The sequence below is a fragment of the Lipophrys pholis genome, assembly GCF_963383615.2.
Source record: "Lipophrys pholis genome assembly, chromosome: 13".
In the NCBI taxonomy this organism is placed as follows: Eukaryota; Metazoa; Chordata; class Actinopteri; order Blenniiformes; family Blenniidae; genus Lipophrys; species Lipophrys pholis.
This window is the reverse complement of record NC_137632.1, coordinates 11,575,693-11,595,419: the sequence shown is the minus strand read 5'-3', so window position 1 is coordinate 11,595,419 and position 19,727 is coordinate 11,575,693. Positions and strand designations below refer to the sequence as shown.

General features: G+C 43.5%; 1 protein-coding gene across 1 annotated transcript; it reads right to left on the bottom strand.

The window, feature by feature from the left end:
- Positions 1–4,252: 4,252 nt before the first annotated feature.
- Positions 4,253–18,157, bottom strand: rap2aa (RAP2A, member of RAS oncogene family a). Its single transcript, XM_080478898.1, has 2 exons — positions 17,038–18,157; positions 4,253–5,954 (listed from the first exon to the last, which is right to left on the bottom strand). The coding sequence occupies exons 1-2, from the start codon at positions 17,349–17,351 to the stop codon at positions 5,717–5,719; spliced, it is 552 nt and encodes a 183-aa protein (XP_080335024.1). The 5' UTR covers positions 17,352–18,157; the 3' UTR covers positions 4,253–5,716.
- Positions 18,158–19,727: the final 1,570 nt, after the last annotated feature.

The window sequence follows — 19,727 nt, the reverse complement described above, 5'->3', positions numbered from 1 at the left end:
TGTCAGTGAATGACCACAGCCCCTCATACTTGCTGAGTAAGTGCAAAAATTTAATTAGTGAGTGGATGTGTCATAACATTTTACAATCTAATCCAGAAGAAAAAAATCCAAGGAATTATGTTCTGCCCCGAAGAAGAAAGATTATAGGTCAGAGCTCATCTTGACTCCATGTCACTCGGGACATCAAATCAGGCCATAAATCTGAGACTAATTATGGACTCAGACCTGGAATTCAACAACCACATTAAAACAATAACAAAGTCTGCTTTATACCATCTGAAAAATATTGCAATAATTAAAGGATTTCTGACCGAACAAGATTCAGAGAAACTTGCTTCTGTATTTACCTTCAGATCCAAATTGGCCCATTCAAAGTTCTATGCTATTTTTAACCCCTCTAATTAATCGCTTTGTATTTCTTTTATTTTCTTTGTGAAGCGCTGCAGATTGGCGTGTGTCTGAATGTGCTCTTTAAATACATTTCCCTTGCCTTGCCTTGCCTTACAGTATGCTGCTGTGCATCATCCCACAGTGAAAAAGCAAATATGTTTCTTTATAAAGCACAGTTTCTTCTTTTTACATCAGTTGATTTCTTTTCCACAACCCCTCTGTGTGGTGCACAGGCACAAAAGTGGAATTTCCACACATTTCAACCGCTGTCTGGACCACATTGAGACTTTAATGCTCCACTGATCAATGAGAGGATTAAAGCAATTTAAAGGCTCTTTTATTATGTCTGTGCATTGGAATCTCCTTAATGCTACAAACTGCTGGGCGAGCAGGGCGTCCCACGACTCCTCACAAGAGTCTCTTGAACTTATGTGGCCCGGAGTCTAAGAGGACACGGCGGACACGGCCTTTTAGTCACGGACTGCTGCTGCACACCACTCAGATATCCCAGAGATGGGCTGCAGCCTGTGGCTGATGTGGATGGTATCGGTGGGAGCGTGACTCATGCAGCTTCCCAATTTCCTCTAGACATTTGACATACTGATGTAGAAGGTCTCAGTGGGGACAGTTTTTAGCGTGCTGTGTCACAGCTGCACCGTCTGCGCCTCCGAGCCCCTTTAAGACAGCTGGGAACAGGTACGCGTGAGTCAGCGTCTCCTTGATTCATACACCTACACTGTGAGACGCAGGGGCTTGTTTTTTCGGGCTGATTTTGTTTTTGTTTTCCAGCCGGTTTCCTGTTGAGGACAGAGCTTGTTGTGATGCTGTCTCACATTCCTTGAAAGTCGCACTTTGTCTCAGTAATGACGGGAGGAAAAGGTGAACTGGAGTCCACCGTGGTCATTTAGAAATGCATGTCTGAGTGATGAAGTGGAACGGCAGCTAATAGGCTGAATATTGCTGCAAAGCATTTAGTAATCCATTCTCGTTAAACCTCTTCCTCTGGAAAAACAAGGATATTGTGCGCCGACTTTGTTACCGCGAATACAAACGATGCTGCTAAAGAGTGAGTGATGCCGGGGGGATCCTCCCTCCTAATGAACCCCACTGAGACAACACACCATCAGGTCCTCCAGCCCTCAGACCCTGTCTCATCAGGGTGGATAAAGCACCACGGTGGGGAGGACTGCACAAACAGACCACGAACATCAGCTCTGTACTCGCTCCCGTAGATCAGGTGGCTGGAGGTGGATGCAGACAGAGGGGATTCAGGCACTCGCACGGATCTATTAACAAGTGTTTCCCCACGAGGCCGCTCTCACACTGCATCAGTCAAAATAAACTTTAAAATTAGTCGTAAGACAAATAAAAGAGAAAAACGGTAAAAATATTTTAAAAGATTTTCTAAACTAATCCCCTAAAATCATTTTATCTTCATCTTCAGTTTTTGGTTCAATGCCCTGTAACATGAGGGATTAACTCCAAATCTATGTCACCAAAACTGAAGGATTTATTCATGAATTCATGTTATAAATAAACTCATCAAAAAGGGCTTACTAATAACTTCCAACTAAAAACGTATTTTTTTTAGGCTGCTTGAACATTTTTCCCCCTTCGTCCTTTGTTGATCAGGAGCAGACTTGCTCATATATGAGGAGGATATCTGCATCTATAAGATTCACCAGCTCATTACCATTCAGCAGACTGAATTAAAAACAGCTACTTTCTGCAGCCCAAGATCAACTTTTGTTAAAATGAATGCTCAATGACTGTACACTTGTTACACTTATAATATCTGTGTCAACATAGAAACAAAATAGTTTCCCCCAAAATATATATATATATATTTTATTTTTTTATTTGTGCGTTAAAACCTCCTTGTATATTTGTGCAAGGGTTACTTACACAGGATCAAGATCATCTATAGATCAGTGAAAAATCAAACCAAGTGCACAGTGCCGCATCAAGAGAAAAGAGAATGTGAATACTCATACCCACATCTACAGCAAGAGCTGTTAGATGCCTTTCCACATTTAGTCTAGTTAGTATAAAAACATTTTAAACATGTGCTTAAAACAACAGATATACAGATATGGACACAAAAAATAAACACCTGAAACTACACAGCCGACTGAAGGAGCAACGCAATAATGTCACTGTCACAGCTGCAGTTTCCACTTCCTTCTTTAGCCTTTGTCTTACAGGTCATTGCTGAACAGTTGTTTCTATTAGGAGCAAAAATCCAAGGAGATTGTCTTTTAACCATAAAAAAAAAAGCCACTGTTAAATCTCCCTTGAGTCAAAATAGAGCTGAAGTTGCCGGATGCTCCCATAGAAACTAATTTATTTATGTATAGGTTTTACTTACCGACCATTACCCACTGCCTGAGATGCTGGGAAAACGATTCTCGCAGATTGATGAGGAAATTACGAGCGTATACCACACCAATATGTGCCACTTTTTAAAGAGAGGGCAGAGAGGTCGCTGATATCACACACAGCCGTCTGCAGTTACAGATACATATTAAGATCACAATTGGCCTTTAAGAAACTCCGTTGGACCCAATAGAGGCATAAAATGTATACTGTCTTTGTACCCAGCTGCAAAAAGGCACATGCAGCAATGTTCGGGTAACTTGTTTTAATCTGGAGGCCTTGTACCTCAACTAAAAAAAACCTGTCCGTATCAAGCAGCGTTTGTTGCTGGCAGTGCCCAGCTCAAGATGTAGCCCCTCTCAGCTGTGATTAAAGTACATTCTGCGAGCGATCCAGAAAGGCTCCCCAATCCCAAAGATACACTGCAGTGTCTATTTCTGTTGATTTACCTTCTCTTTGTCACTATTTTATGCCTCATTGTAGTTGCTTCGGGTCTCTTTATGGCCGCTGTACTTGTCGGCCACGCACTCGTTCTCTCATTTAAAGTCAATTTGAGTGTTTTCATGGTTGAATTTGTGTGAAATGGCTGTTTTAACTATCGTGTGCCTTTGTGGTGATTTGACATTTGTGATTGTTTCTCTTAATTGTTGTCTGACTTCTCCTCATGGCCCAGTTGCACGGTAAATGACTATGCAGGCCAGTGTATTTCAAAGTGATTATTGTTTTAATGCTGGTAAATGAGTGATTGTGGGGCCGGGATGCAAAAGTTTCATCCCCATAACGAGCTTTATATAGTAACCATCCTTAACTCTTACTTACACTTAAAAACACATTAAGAATAAACTATGACAATATTCTGTCTCCATTTTGTTATATTTCAAATTTCATTCTGTCTGTTGTTATATCGATTTTTCCAATGTTGACCACAATGTTGTAACTTTGTTTTAAAAAGTGCTTAAAATTAAACAAATTTTACATTAAGTGGACCACAAATTAAAAACAAAACAAAAAAACAAAACATATATGCCTGAAAAAATATGCTAATCCCAGAGGTATTCCAGCAAAATTGTGATTTTTTTGAATCTGTTCAGAGCAAATTCATTCAGTGATCTCTGCCTACGCTCACAGGATACAACCCAATAAGACAATGTAAGTTCGGGCTAAGAACTTAGGCTAAGAAGCTATTTTTCATATCCCAAGAAGCCAAAACATTTGCTTAAAAGTGTTATTTCAGTGCTCAAAGCATTGCTGTTTAGTTTTGACATGATTAAAGCATTCACCGGTTTCATTTTGTGAAAGGCTTTGTTATGAAGAAAAGGAAATCTGATATTCTGTTAATGTTTCAAGTGAACGCCACACGGAGAAACGGAGCGATAAGGGCACACGACATGAGAAACCAGCATTACTTTGAGTGTGTGTGTGTGTGTGTGTGTGTGTGTGTGTCCCTCCATTCACGTCATTTCACTGAAGCTTGGCAGCCGCCGTTGAGTGTTGATCGCACTTTTATTGTTCAGGTGTCAAATGTAACAGTGTCACCATTCAGAGAGGGATAAAGAGTTAAATGGTCACATAAAAAAATAGAAAATCAACAATGAAAATGGTCACACGGGGAGAGTCTGGTTCCCGTGGCAACATGGATGTACAGCTGAAACAGTGTCCAGATCCAGACGTGTATGTGTTTGATTTGCACATTTCCACAGCCTATTTTAATCTCAAACAATAAGAGTCCTTTGTTGTTTACTAGCCATGCATACAGTTGACAATTCCACGTGTGTCGAGTCAGTGTCTTCACAGGAGCTGGCACTTTCAATACAAAATATTTACACTACCATTTATTCTTCTTATAATCATTGCCTTCCCTGTGACTAGTCGCAACTATGAATTTGAATTTACTCAAGAGCACATAAAGAACGGCACCAGGATGTCGAAACTGTCGGTACCGGAGGAGGTAAAATAAATGTAAAGTATGACAAATGTTGGCATCTTCACTTTAAATATCACCCATTTCTTAAAAGGGTTTGCAGAGGACCGTAAGTCTGTAGAGAAACCGTGTAAACACTCTCTGTCCCCACACGACGAAGCGCTCAGTTGCATTATTACTCTGCAATCTGCAGCCAGAGTCTCCCAGAGAGGAAAACAAAACATCACACGATATGTGAAAGACTCTGCTATGATTACTGTTGTATCTCAAAGTGACAAAATAGGAAAGAGATGACTGCACCAATGTTTTGAGAAAGACACTGACTTGTATTTTTTTTTTTGTGTCTCTATTCCTTCCGTAACGGCTGAAAAAAATAGATATATAAAAGAAAATGGAGGTGCCTTCAGCACCTCTTTGGTTCAGCCCTGTGATGAGTAGAAAAAACAAGCACAACTTCACTGGGAGAAATCCTGTTCATACGGTAAATCAATTACTCCTCACTGGATCCCATACAGCTGCTCTGTTATTGGTGTTTGTGTACAGTAACTCCTGGGAACTGCTAACACAAAAATGCATCTTGGTTTTCTGTGCGTAAACGGGAATACAGACAAAAAAAAAAAAAAACGTCTTCACAGCAGATTGTTTAAACACCTAAAACGTAAAGGTTTGTGTCTGTGATTCGTTGCTGATGATTGCTCCCGGATAACTGAAAAAGATTCAAACAACAAAATAGAGTAACATAAGGCGAGGGCATGTTCCTTTTTGTCATTTGTCAATTTCTCTTGCGGCAAATTCCTGGCATTCCTCATTCAAAATGTATGCATTGCTCACGTGTCGTTATTAATAACCATGTCACTGCACATTTTATGCTCCACAGAGTTAAAATCCGTTGCGTTCAACCATGAATTTTCTGTTTAATTGGCAATGTGCATGTTTGTATCTAAGTGTGTATCTGCAAGTCAAAGGAGATTCCTCTAAGTGGACTTTTTTTTTTTTTTTTTCACGGCCTGTTCTCGGAGGCCCCAGGGGCTATTGTATATTGCACGAGGAGCAGCAGGGGTCATCCTTGTCTGGCTGGGCGGCGTAGTCCATCTGCCGAACGATCTCGGCGAACAGTTCATCTACCATGGTTTTGCTCTTGGCCGAGGTCTCCATGAACGGACAGCCCCACTCCTCGGCCAGGGCCTGACCTTCGCTGGACGACACCTCCCTCTCGCTCTCCAAGTCCACCTTGTTCCCCACCAGGATCACAGGAACCTTCTCGTACCTGAGGACACACAGGGAGAGAAATAAAAAATACTGACACTCATGAAGTGTTCGAAAGCAATTACATTACAGCTTTGCTTTGTTATGGCCGATTTCGGATTCATTCTTTTTTTTTTTTATCACAGGTGTGACTAGACAAGATACTCTGCATCAACACATACCTTCAGTCCAGAGATAGCATAAAATGCTGTTTTTATAAGTTGTGTTCTTTTTCTTAATCTTCTTCTTCCCTTTATCATTTGATCCTAATTTTGACGACTGATTGCACAACATCTTCAAAATCAATATACACAGCGAGAGATGGCGCATTCGTACTCACGTCCATGAATGCAACAAGTTTTCTGTGCAAAACGGACTTCAGGAGGCAGTTCAACTGCAAAACTATTACTCCTTTCTTCAAGTAAATGTAAATGGAGATGATCTGAAAGCCTCTGATTAAGTCGAAGAAGAGCAGGATCAAAAGATCTTTCTTATAATTAGTGGGGATCTTAGCTACAGATGTAGCTGAGTGGATCGTCAATAGTTGTGTCTGGACATGCTGTAAAGTGAAGGACAACGTGAATTTTATGGGTTGATGATGACAGCGTTTAAAATGTCAGGAGATCATCAAAGCCATAATCATTCCTCCTGAGGGGGGGGGGGGCATAAATGCATGTATTGAATGCCATTGCAGTCTTTTCAATAGTATAGCTGACATTCACTCAAAACCACAAATGTCAGCCTATATGTGGTGCAAAGGGAAGTCAGAAGATCACTGAAACAATTATGATTCATCTTTCGGGGACCATGAATACTCAGAAAATCACCTTTCCTATGAAACTGTCCATTTTTGTGTTGAAAACTCTGTTTAACATTATAATTATGACTCCTGAGCGAGTCATTCGCTTGTTGACTGATTGTAACATGAAGCAGGTTTAATTTCATCTCTTGAAAATAATTCATGAACTATTCTCAGTGAGACTCAAAGTGAGAATTTTGCCTAAACCTAATTGACTTCCTGTCTACTTATTAAGAAGCCACTTTCTCCATTTATATGACCGCCGTGAGACTATTCATTCTTCTCTCTTCAAAATCCTACATTTGGTGGGTAGTCGCTTTAAAAAGCTCAGCTGGGTGCAAAATGTGGGCTTGTGGTGGGTGGAAGGCCAAAAAAAGGAAAGAAAAATATGTTTTCTGTTCAAATGAATGTTTCTACTTTTGCTGAATCGCTGTGGGTGGAAGCGTTTCACATCAAGAGGCACGATGGCCTCCTGTTGCTGTGAGGCGCTAACACTGAACCTCCCCACCGCCCACCCAGCTCTGTGAGCGCCGAGTCCAAAGCCTGACCCAGCAGAGAGCAGGGAATGGGTAGCAGAGCTGTGACCCTTGAGGGAAGGAAGTGGGTATAATCCTTTGAGCTGTGAACTCCCTGCCATGTGGCCAAAGCACATGCCACTGTGGAGCTGGAATACTTTGAGGACAGCCAGAGGAGACGGTCACTCTGATGGCCCAGACTCTATGATTATCAAACGAAGCAGCAGCAGCGACGCAGTTTCACTCATGTAATCCCGACGTCAGTCTTGATATTGCATGACATAGCAGCCTTCTGAGGCAGTTTTGTGCACATCAGAGGAGATAACAAAAGCTGAAAAACATCAGACGGTAGCGGATCGTGCGCATCCACATCCTTTGAAGAACAGGTTGTTTCTTTCATCTCTTATCTGTGAGCAAGATTAGCAAAACAAGCACTTCCCATCTGTCGGACTCATCATTTCAACTGGGTTTAAATGTTTGTGTGCGTAGCACCGACAAACAAAGTCTCGTTTAAACCATCAACATCAAAGTTTTCTTTTTTTCCCCCCAAATCGTGCACAAAGACGTTTCAATTTTCATTCCAGTTCATTATTCACAGACAAAAGTCAAGTTATCGTCAACCATCTTTGATGTATTGACAGAAGGCCGACACAAGGAAAGTTTGGTGGCAGAGACCACAGAGGTAGGGACTGAGATACTTTTTTCAGGTCGAACAGCCTGAGAAGGAGGTGAGCTCTGCTGCGGGCCTCAAGTGTTAAATAAGCTTAAACTTGGACGGCTTTGATCTTACGTACGAATACATTATCCAACAAACTTCAATCTCAACCACTCTGTTCAGTTCTCCGGATCAGCCCACCAGCTGAGAGGAAGTACCGGGATTCAAACACTACAGGTCAGGTGGTGTGTGACCAAAAAAAGTCTTTGAGCTGAGACGCAGCCGGAATGAACAACGAGAGCTTACACTTCCCGGCTTGATCATTCAGCGCACAGCGTCTGGGTCTCATTAACTGCAAAAGCTGATGTCAATAAAAACCGTACAAAGCACAAAGAGGTTTCTCGTGAACGTTTTTCACGCCACACTTTGAACTAATGAAGCTATTTCTTTTAAGGTTCATCCAAATGTTGGAGGATGAGCCTCGCCCACAGAACTGCACCCCCTTACACCCAGCTTCCACATCAAGCTTTTGGATGAATGCCAGCCTTATTATAAACTAATAGAAAATATCCCTATTATAAGCTCTTGGAATCTACCTTCATAAATAGACCACAGCTGCTGTAACTAAAGCTTACATCATTTTATTTTGGGTTTTCAGAAATTAATAGTTTTACCCTTCAATGTTTTATTTACCGTGATTTTTTTTTCTCCAGAATTAAAAAGGATACAAATCATGCTGGCAAAAGACACTCAGCTGACTCTTGGCAAAAAGGCATCTTTCTGCAATCCCTCCCCCCTGAATCTCTTGATTCTCGTGACACAGCCACACACATAATTGAATTAATCCAGATGTCTGGATCGTAGAAATCACCTGCGTCACTTGTCGGGGCTGCCTATGTGTCAGTGTAAGACACGAACTGAGTACACGGCCTCTAAATGCCAAACAGCTTAAGGAATCCAAGTTAACTTGGTCCTTATACATCATATTAAAACCCGGAGTACACCCTGTGTTTTCCTTCCCCATCAGTCGCATGTCAGTTATATAGCTCAATTGGGCCTCAACATAACAGGAACGCAGCACAAAGACATCTGGAGAGGGTCTAAATATAGTCCTAATAACAGAGGAGAAAACTAGTAGTCCCAGGAGGTGTGAGACGGCGGCTGCCACGGATACCGATTCTCCCAGGGCCTCGGCATGAAGGGTGTCGACCGCTCGGCGTCTGGACGCTCGGGTGTGAAGAAGCAAAGGTTCATCCGTCGCCGCCGAACACACAAGCCTCAAAAGACAAAGGAATAACTGAGCCTGACCGTGTTTGTGCTGCGGCACAAACGACACATCACGTTTTAGCCTTCAGCGCGTGAGCCTGACGCCACAGGCACTGGAACACCCCGACCGCAAACATCCATTCAAGCCCGCCCAGACACATCTTATCTATCATGCATGATGCTGATCAACTCACACCGAACCTTGTTGACGGATGGGTGGAACCCGGCGGCCCATGAGCCTTTTGGATTTGACTCTGGCCAACAGCGTCAAGATCAAGGAGGAAACGAGCTGTGTGCTGGGCCTCCCGCGAATAGACTCTTCATGGAAGGTCTTCAGTTCAGCCAGAAGAGAGAATTCAGCTGAGTCAGATGGAAGAGAAAAGCTTAATATATGCCACGTTAAGGCAAACTAAGATTTCCTCAAGGCTACCACATGACTCATAACGCGGATTAAAGATCTCTCCCTTCTCAAACAACCTGTGATTAAAAATAAAAAGACATTGCCATAGACGCTACTTAAATTTCGCAATAGGTAGAAAAAAAACCCAGTTTCCTGCCTCCTTTTAAGATATGGTGGTATCCACAGAAGATAGAGACACTGGCCAAGAGACGTCAAAACAAAGATAAATGCACAGTGGGTTTGACAGACTGTACACTCATCCTTGAGTCTGATGTATTACTGCAGTACTACACCACATTAGAGTCAGCCTGGAGGTAATCGTGCAGCCTGACACATATTCTTGCTTTCGAAAAACACCCAAAATATAGGAAATGCAAAGTGCCACTTCACCGTAAACTTCATCAGATTGAGTCACTGGAGAGAAAATACACTTGGAACAGGTCACCACAGAACCATTCATGACCCAAGTGACACAGTCACTTTACCATTTAATGTCTGTAAATCATATCTTGTTCTGTTATAAAAGAAAAAACTGGAGCATTGACACATGACACTATCAGTCTTAGAAACATGCTGACATGAGCCTTTTCTTTTTGAAATTTCAATGGGCCGCCGCACGCCACTCAAAATCTCTCACTTTGACGACGCTTTGACTTCACAAACTCTTCACAGTGAGATTTGGATCCATAAAGCAGCTCATTAGCAGCCTACTTCTACTCTTCAGGGAATTTCACATAAACACTCACTGTTTGACCTGGTGAATAAAAAAAGCCACGAAGCACTTATGCCTGGACAAAATGTTCCCTGGTTGTTTCCGTAAGTGCTTGTTGTTGTTGTTGTTTGGTCCTCCTTGTCATTATCTATGGCAAAAAAAAATTATTAAAAGAGCTAAAAGTCCACCTGAGTTCATAATGTTCTTGTACAGTAATGACAGGTTAGTTGCTGACTAAAAAGCCAATTTTAACTCCAATGCTGTGTGACATCATGCTTGATGCACATTGGTGAGAATCCTAGTGCATGCTGTACATGCAAAGTTTACATTGAAATACCCTGAGCAGCCATAAAATTACACCGACCCAATACTCTCAAAGTTCCCATTTTGTTTTCACACAACAAATAGTGATGCTCTGAATTCTGACACATTTTTGTCTGAACCACCATTATTGTCTGCGGCTTCAGAGCTACGGCAGATCTGACCACACAAGTCAGCCTTCACTCCCCACGTACAAGCATCCTGAATCTGTGACCTCCGTCCATGACCCCCACCGTCACCGGTTCACGGCCTTTCTCTTCCCTGGATCTCTTTTGATGCACACTAACCACTGAAGACTGAGAACACCTCCCAGCTTTAGAGATGCTTTCGCCTTTGTCGAACTCAAATCACTCAGATTCTGACGCTTGCTCACTTTTTTTTTTTTTTACCCTGCTTCTAACACCTCAGCTCTGAGGACGACATGTTCAGCTGCCGCTTGATATACTACCCACTCACGAACAGGTTCCACGATAAAGCGAAAACCGCTGTCACTCATTTCAACCAGACTGTGGTAAAAATGCTACGGCTGATCAGAAATGTGTTTTAAAACCCCAAATCCTACTGTCTGAAATGTTCTACACACCAACAAAAATCTATCAGTTAATTCTTGTTCACATTTCACTATTCAAACAAGATAGGTTGATTGATTTGGGAACACATTGCCCAAAAAGCTTAGATTATTAGAATTTGTCAATGTGGTAAGTGTCAGTGACATACACATGAAGTAATAGAGGCTTCACTTTGAAAATGTTCTGTTGATAACATCTTGAAGTGAAAACCACTGCGCACCTTCAGGGATCTTGTGGAGTCATGCCTCGACAGGTAGCAAACGTCACTTACCTCGTATTAGGCAGGCGGTCATGATATTAGAGCTGGTGTACAGCTCGACATCGCAAACGTTTCCTCGCTCTCGCCTCACTCAAAAAACTGTGTCAGCGTCAAGACGCGTGAGACTGTGCATAAAGTACAACGTGTTTATCGCTTCGGAAATATCAAGGCTCCCCCGGTGCCTTTCAGTTTCTTCTCAGGGTGGAGGGACCGTGTGGGCGTCTTTAACGTTCCCACTATATCCTGTAATGTATCCAGGCAGCGCAGTGCGGAGCTGCCTTGCAGCCCTCTGGCCTGGAAGTTCAGCTCCTGCTGTGCGGGCGCCTCTGTGGCAGCTGAGAGCACCAAGATGTTTACATTCTTTATCAAATCAGCCTTTTATGTTTGCCAGGGACGGTTCAATGTTGTGCTGTGAGACGATAAATCGACTTCCCAGATGTTTATTCTTGCTGCCGAGTTTGCTGAGCTTGGTAACTACCAATCGTTTGTATTGTGCATCCGTGTAATCCTCTGTGCTTTTCAAAGAGGCCTTCCCAAAATGACTGACCAATTAAATTTTACGAGAGCGATCTTATTAATACTAATTTGAGAGGGTGATCATGATGTAAGCATATGCGATCGTCTTAATTCAGCAGGTAAGCAAGCTTATAGGAATGAACACAAAAATGATAATGACACTGAAGGAAGTGCGACACAAAGACTCAATAACTAATCAAAATGGACAAGTTTGACCACAGCAATATGTTTGGTGACAATTAAATGAATCGCAAAAGCAATTAAAAGTTATCCCGAGAGTTGGCCTGCTAAATTAGCTGGCAGTGTTCCCTCAACCTCCTGTTGGTGCGACAGAAAGAAAACTCTTCATCAGTGTAATGTATTTTCTTTAAACTCTGAGGAGTCTGCATCAATTCTTGGCACAATCCCATCCAATATCCGCTGAGATATTTCAGTCCGGACCAAAGTGGTATTTCGATCAATCAGTTGACTGACATTTCTGTCCCTTGAGCCATCCTGGAATAGATGAAAATGCCTGCTGCTTGCTTGCTAGGGCAAGCTGATGTGTATTTCTGTCACTAATTACATTCCTTGTATTTGGCATTTGGTTTGACTCGTTCGACTCTTGACGATCTGACACTCAGAACACGCATCACTTTTTTCCACAACATTTCAGAGGGCGTCTGAACATTGCAGCACCGCAGGTTTTTGTGGCATAATTTCCAGAGCCAAGTCAACTATTAAGTCATCATTGCTGACCTTTTACAGTGCAGGTTTCACAATGAACGAAAAAGAAAATCTGGTTGAGCCGTGAGGCTGCTGCTTTCCATCTGCTGACCTTGAGCCTTTTGTCAAACTGGCACATGAACAGGTCGTGAAATAATAACTGAGCACAATGTTGAATTTAGGGGAGGCAGCGGCTCTTGAGCTTTAAACCCCCCCCCCAAACACTTCAACAAAAGGCTGCACACATCTTCTTCCATTTCCAACACTGGTGGACAAGCCCACTCTCACCAACATACTCAGGCCCCGTTTACTCAAGAATATTTTCAACTGAAAACGTTTTGAAAAGCGGCTCCCAAGGGCGAACTTTTCGAAAATGCTCCAACTCTGTGCAGACGGAGGAAAATGCAACTTTTTCAAAACGCCACTGCGCCACGACTGTAGTGAATACCGTCGTTCTTCTGCACATATAAGATCAGATGAAAATAAACAACAAGCTTTGCCTCCAGAGCGTCATGACTCCCAGTCCAGATTCTCCTGGGCCTTGGAAGTTCTATAGTGGAGAGTCACCTGTCTTATTAATCCACCTTCATCGTCTGTCCGATGAACAACCAACAGCGCTAAACTCATGGCTTAAGCATGCAAAACTTTTCTGAAACGAAAACGCAAAATCGACAAGTTTTCACTTAAAATGTTGTGGTGTGAATGGAGCCTGAAGGAATGTAAAAGCATTTGGTTGTTACCCGGGTTGGAGCGCGATCCTAGAACGGTTCTTACTACGGCTTTCTTTGACATGTGCAAATGTAACTTTGACAACCTCAGAGCAGCCAAAGCCTGAAGTGGTGTCAATCATAAATGTAAACTCAAAACACTAGTGAGCAAGGGTTTAAATAACCAACAATTATAATGTGGAGATATGTGGCGAAGACACCAGCGATAACTCAAGGTCTATTACAAAACCCGATTTCACCTCGCTCTCGCTCTCTGACCCTGCTTCTATTTCAATATTGTGTTAAGGCATCAGTCACAACAGCCTATCCCTGACACATGGTTATCGGTAGCTGAAGTGAGGTCCCGGCGGACACAAGCAGAGCAGAGCTTAATCATGTGCACCTCTGGCCTCAGTGCTGAAGCCTGTCTCTGCTCTATCAGCGGCCACTGATAGATGATGACAGGGTTCAGAGTGAGAGCGACGCACAGCAGCGCCTCTGACCTGAACGGGTGCCGGTACGGTGGTGATGGGTCATCTGTATTTTGGCAGCAAGGAGTGGCACAATGGCAAAACACAGAGAAGATCGGGCTACTTAGAGCGGAAACAAAAAAAAAAATCACTTTTCAGGTTGTGATCTGAATTTCGACACAGAATATCACAAACAATTACCAGCGCTGAGTCGTTTGAAATCAAAAAGCCATGCTGTGTATACTGCTGTATGTGGCTTTCCACATCATTGTGCGATGGCCTGAAGGTTTATTTGAATACATCAGCAACAGGAGGGACTCTCACAGTGCAAAACCATTCTTAAGTGCATAAAAAGACCAAATGTCTTGATTGAACATCATATCAGGAATGAGCGCTGACATAGACACACAGCAGTCTTTACTGAGTGAAACCAGGAAGTTTCTGTTTAGAGACACACTGCGCGCCCTCAAAGTCTGAACTAAAATGCTGGATGCATTTATTGTCTCAATAAACTTTATTTCATTTAAGATACATGATTATCTGCAATGGTTTGCCTTCCTTCCTTCCTTCCTTCCTTCCTTCCTTCCTTCCTCTGTTGTTGCGTTCCAGCCGACGCAGGCACTCCTGGTCCCGCATGTTTTCAATATCTTCCTCCTCCAATATACCTGAAGTTAATGAACGTGTCATGATGAAGCTGCGAGAGGCGCTGATAACAAGCCATTCATTGCAGGAGCACACTGACGCTCTGCAGGATCGTGGCCCTGTGGGACCAGGAGCCCTCAACCCCGGAGCAGGTTGTACATCAGTGAGACAAAGTGACACCATTTTTATTTTTTTTTAAGCGTGTATTTGCATCTCTTTATATATTGCTGAGGGCGACCCAAACAGGACCACCTTTCCATATTCAGTAAATCAACCCAACGTTTCTACAGAAACATGAACAACTTGCTTTGAAATCTGCATAAACCAATACTGTGAGTGATAAAATAGCAAATCAATACATCTAGAGTAATGATTTTCAATTTTTTTCTTGAGGGACTCAAATTTTAACCCCCCACTACATTCTGTACTGACTGACTGATTTAAAGTTTTTCTACGGTTTAACAAACGAGCCCCCATCTCTGTTGAATAAGGGGAATCTTTGATGGATGCAGAAAGTGAAACACAGATGAACATTCCTGTCTAGGATGAAGAAAGTCTGTCTTTTTGAACGACAGGAGCTCCCCTCATGTTTTTGTCGGCCGTTGACAATTTGCCTGCCAAATGGCTACAGAGAGAAGAGTGGTGGTTATTATGGACTGCCGTCTGTAAGCGTTCTCGTCACCACTCCTTGCAGGGATTCAGAGTCACACTGTTTCAGAAACGAGCAGTCACCCCTTTTCACAAGTGCAGTGAACAGAAGCTTTCAATATAATCCTGTCTGCATATTCTAAAAGTCAGTAAACACACTGCAGGGGAATGCGCTCCCACTCAGATGTTGAGCAAACATTCAATTTGATGTCTTTTTGTTACAACAGACGGTGTTGTCGTGAGTAGAAAGATGGTATGTGCTTGAAATGTCAATTTTCTTTGGGGGGGTGAAAAAGGTGGAGAAAGAAGATATGTGCTTTACCATCCAAAACAAAGTATGTTAAAGAAGGACTGCAAGCGGCTCGATAAGTGTATTAGAGACTATCCATGACCTGCATGTTTCCAGGGAATCCTCCGTTTCTCGCTCCGACTTAAGTTTGATAAAAGTCCACATGAAGCACATGGACGAAGTGAAGTGTGACGTCTTCGGCTCCAGAAAATAAATTGGGCCGTGATATCAGACAACAGTGTTAGTTGTGAAATCGCATTAACAGCCGGGCTGCGTCTGCTGTGCGAGCGAGCACACGTGCACACACTTACAGGGAAACATGCGCCCACACAGCACGCACTGTAACATACCTCTTCCCCATTCGTAGCTCGTGTGGGGGAAAACATGTTGGCCTCATTCTTTCATCTGGAGTCGTGCATTAATAGGGTTGTTCAGAGGGGGCGTTTGCAAAAAAAAGTCGAAATCCCGGAGAAAGTGGCAAAAACTAAAGGCAGCCAAACACAAACACAAACACGTTCGCACTCATGCCATTTCTTATTTCGAGAGCGGAGAGGGGCAGAAATCGGCACAGTCACTTAAAAAGATTGAGGCGCCTAAAGATGACACAGCTGCCGCGGTCTTATGTTGTACATTATCTCAAGTCATTTTCTATATGAATAAACAGCATGATCCGACTAATCCACGTTGATCAATCTAGTTTCTCTGTCTGGTGCCTATAGCGGGCCCTAAACTGACTGTACATTACCGCAGACACCTTCGGTGACTGATGGAGTCACAGAGGCCGGCCGCACACTCAACCACAACTGAGCCAACAAATGTGGGACAGTCACCAGTGCTTATCTAAGCAGTGGCAGCAGCATCAAACAGGATTGAAGGATGGAAGTTCTTGGAGGTTTTTTTTTTTTTTTACACATTAATGCTGTGCTGGCGTTTTGAACGTATAGTAAGCTACAGTTACTTGTGGCCTCCAGCTGAAGGAACTCAAATAATATGAGAGCAGCCGCACGCTGCCTCAGCTAACCCCTCTCTTGTATCGATAAGCAGCTCATGACCTCATATCTGGATCATCAGTGTAGCGGCGGCGAGACATCCGACAATCTCACACTTTCAATTGTGCTGCGCTTCCTAAAGAGCTTGTGCAGCTTTTTAATTAAAAAATAAAATCCCCCCCCCCCCCCAGCCCCCACCCCACCCCCCACCACCACTATGCTCTCTGCAGAACCTGAGTTACTCTGAATCCTCGGTATTCCCGGCACAGTGGACCACATCCAGTATGTAGTTCAGTATGACAGGAAGACAGGCTGATGGACAGAATGGACCCGCGCTGTTGTCTTGTCTAAAGTATAACAGTTGCAAAGTGTGGAAGGATTTCACATGATATTAACTTGGACCCGCAGGGTGAAGACTTGTGCCTGCCAGGCCTGCAAGAAGTGTGACACACCAAAACAGAGCCGGCATGTGTTGATGTGGCTGCCCTGGAGATGCACCAGCATCTCCATTCACAGCTCAGGCCTATAGGCCCATCCTGAAAGGAACAGGGCCCATCAGGCCACCTTGCAATGTGTGGTAAATAACCAACAACAAGACAAACAAGAGGGATCTAACGCTTCTCCTGTGCATCATTTCACCAACCTTTTCACTCTTATGATCTGATCTCTCATCGGCTTTATGTCCTGGAAGCTTTGCTGGTTGACAAGGCTGTAGACCAATATGAATCCTTGTCCGTTTTTGATGTACAGGTCCCGCATGGAGGCGAACTGCTCGGTACCCGCGGTGTCCAGGATCTCCAGCACCGAGGGCGAGGAGTCCACCTCGATCTCCTTGCGGTAGAAATCCTCTATGGTGGGGTCGTACTTCTCAATGAACGTCCCAGTGACGAACTGCACGGTGAGGGCGGATTTCCCGACCCCGCCGCTGCCCAGGACCACCACTTTATACTCGCGCATCGCGGATTAAATCGAAGACGAAAAGGGCTCAATCTCCGCGCGTCATTGACTCGAACTCGAACACGCACGAATCGCATTCACCGCCCGTGTCCCATTTTGATCGGCTTGTCAATAAACACAGTCCCCGCCGCCGCCTTGCTCAGCTATGGCAGAGCACAAAGCCTCGGTGCCCCAAGATGGATTTCATTGTAGAGATCCCCCCATGCAGGCCAGACGCTGACAGCTCGAGGAGCATCCGACTGTCCACAACCGAGCACCGGGAGGAGGAGGAGGAGCGGATCCGCGGGTGATGTGCAGCGTGCGGGTGTTCATCTGCTTGGCTCACCGCTCTCTGTGCATCAGAGGGGGGCAGAAAAAACAAACTTGCTCCATCGAGGACGCTGGAGGGAAAAAAAACACACACACACACACAAAAACAGTGGCTTAGCTCTGAAATGAACTGCACGCGCGATTTTCCCGGCAGGAGTCGACCTCGGGACGCCAGCGCGAGCGCAAACTGTGTGGAGACACGGTCCAAGAAGTTGCGTCTCTTTGTTTCTTCTTCACCATCTCTGGCATGTCTCCGCTTCTCCACCGCTCTCCGGAGCGATTCCAGCCGCCATACTCTCGGGTGGAGACCCACGGCCGCTGCGTAACCAGCCGGTCCCCGCTCGGCTCCCGTACCGAGGCAAAGTTAGAAAAAAAAAAAAAAGAGAGCGAGAGTGAGGGAGAGAGGGAGAGAGAGAGAGAGAGAGAGAGAGAAGGATCCTCCCTCGTCAGATGGATCCGCGGACAGCACCAATGGCCGCCTCCCCTCGCTTGTGTCTGAATGGGAGCCGAGCAGGGGCAGCCAGTCAGCTTCAGCGAGGACTTTTCCGTTCATGCGGCGAAGTTCCCGTCATTCGATTGTCCCGGTGACATCGACACGGAGCTCAGCCAATCACAGCGGCGGCTCGAGGATGTGTATCCAGGAGGAGGAAGAAGGCGCCGGATGCTGTTGCTATGGCAACGCTGCATTTGGTTGCCGCTTTCCAAAAAGTGTGTGTGTGTGTGTGGACGCCACACACACACACACACACACACACACACACACACACACACACACACACACACACACACACACACACACACACACACACGATAATAATAAGACTATTCTGGTATTTGAAAATTAAGTGTATTTATTCTAAGTCATGTTCGGATCTAATAGACATCCTCAGTATAGTAGACTACAAAGTATGCCAGACTTATGGAGTAGTTGTAAACAAAAAGCAATCCGTTTTTTTGTCTCTAGGAAAGAAAGCAATGCAGATGTCACTAAACTCCTGTTCAGTTGAATAATAACCAGTCCATTGAGCTAGTATGTCATTTTTGAACCAGTAACCAACATTATCGTGTAAGAGATTTAATTACCAAATGTTATCATCTTATAAAAACCATGCGGACACAGTAAACAAAAACACACAGCTCACAGAAAGGCAATTTCATGACATTTATTTATTTATTTGCAATATCAGATTTTACACAATTTTCAGTTTACATGAACAAAACTACCCACTTGAAATGTTTAATTATGCCACAAAATATTCTCACAAATATTCTTCAAAAATTTACTTGGAAAAAAACTTTATATGCAGGCCAAAATGAAACTAACTTGATAACTTTGTCAGAGGCCGCAGTCTAACCATTTACAATGGTAATCCCGGTCAATGTCAAGCCTTACAGTGTAATAATGCTTGGAGATTTCCACAATATGTGATTTTGACCTTAAACCCAGAAATTTATAAACATAACCGTGACATTTTACATTATTTATTTAGATGGCATTCATCTTCAATGAAATAACACAAACTTAGGAACAGGCCAAAAATAAGGCAAAGTTTACCAAAAGCATGTCTTCCCAGTCATCTGACTGTTGAGAAAGTGCTTCAGAGAAATATTTCCATCAGTCAGTCAGACTAAACATGCTTTACAATCCATGTTTTCCTTTTTTCTTTCTTTTTTTTTTTTAAATTGGTGAATCAAAATCTCCAACAACCTCTCTGTGCCGGTGTATTCAAGACATTCAACTCTCTTTTTTCCCCCCCAAACTAACAAAACCATTCAGAAATATGCCTTTAATCTTCAATAAATATCATGTAACTAATGACAATCTAACCTTTTAAAGCAATCGTTTGTTTTCTGAAGTTTTGATGCAAATGCTGAGCGATCCAGTCCCGACTTTCTGAGCTTTGGGCTCGGCAGACTGGATACTTCCCAGCGAGATATTGACATGCAAGTGGAAAGCGTATGCAGTATTTTAACTACAGCATCACTTAGATCAGAGTATTTTAAAATGTGGGAGGATGAGCGCCCCCCCCCTGATGGCTTGAACCATACACCTCACACTAAATCGTA

Bases quoted from the DNA above. Each gene is read 5' to 3' on its own strand.
- rap2aa (XM_080478898.1), bottom strand. From the start codon at position 17,351: ATGCGCGAGTATAAAGTGGTGGTCCTGGGCAGCGGCGGGGTCGGGAAA. The intron at 5,955-17,037 runs GTTGGTGAAATG...GTGTGTCCTCAG, and splicing joins CAGATCATAAGAGTGAAAAG to GTACGAGAAGGTTCCTGTGA.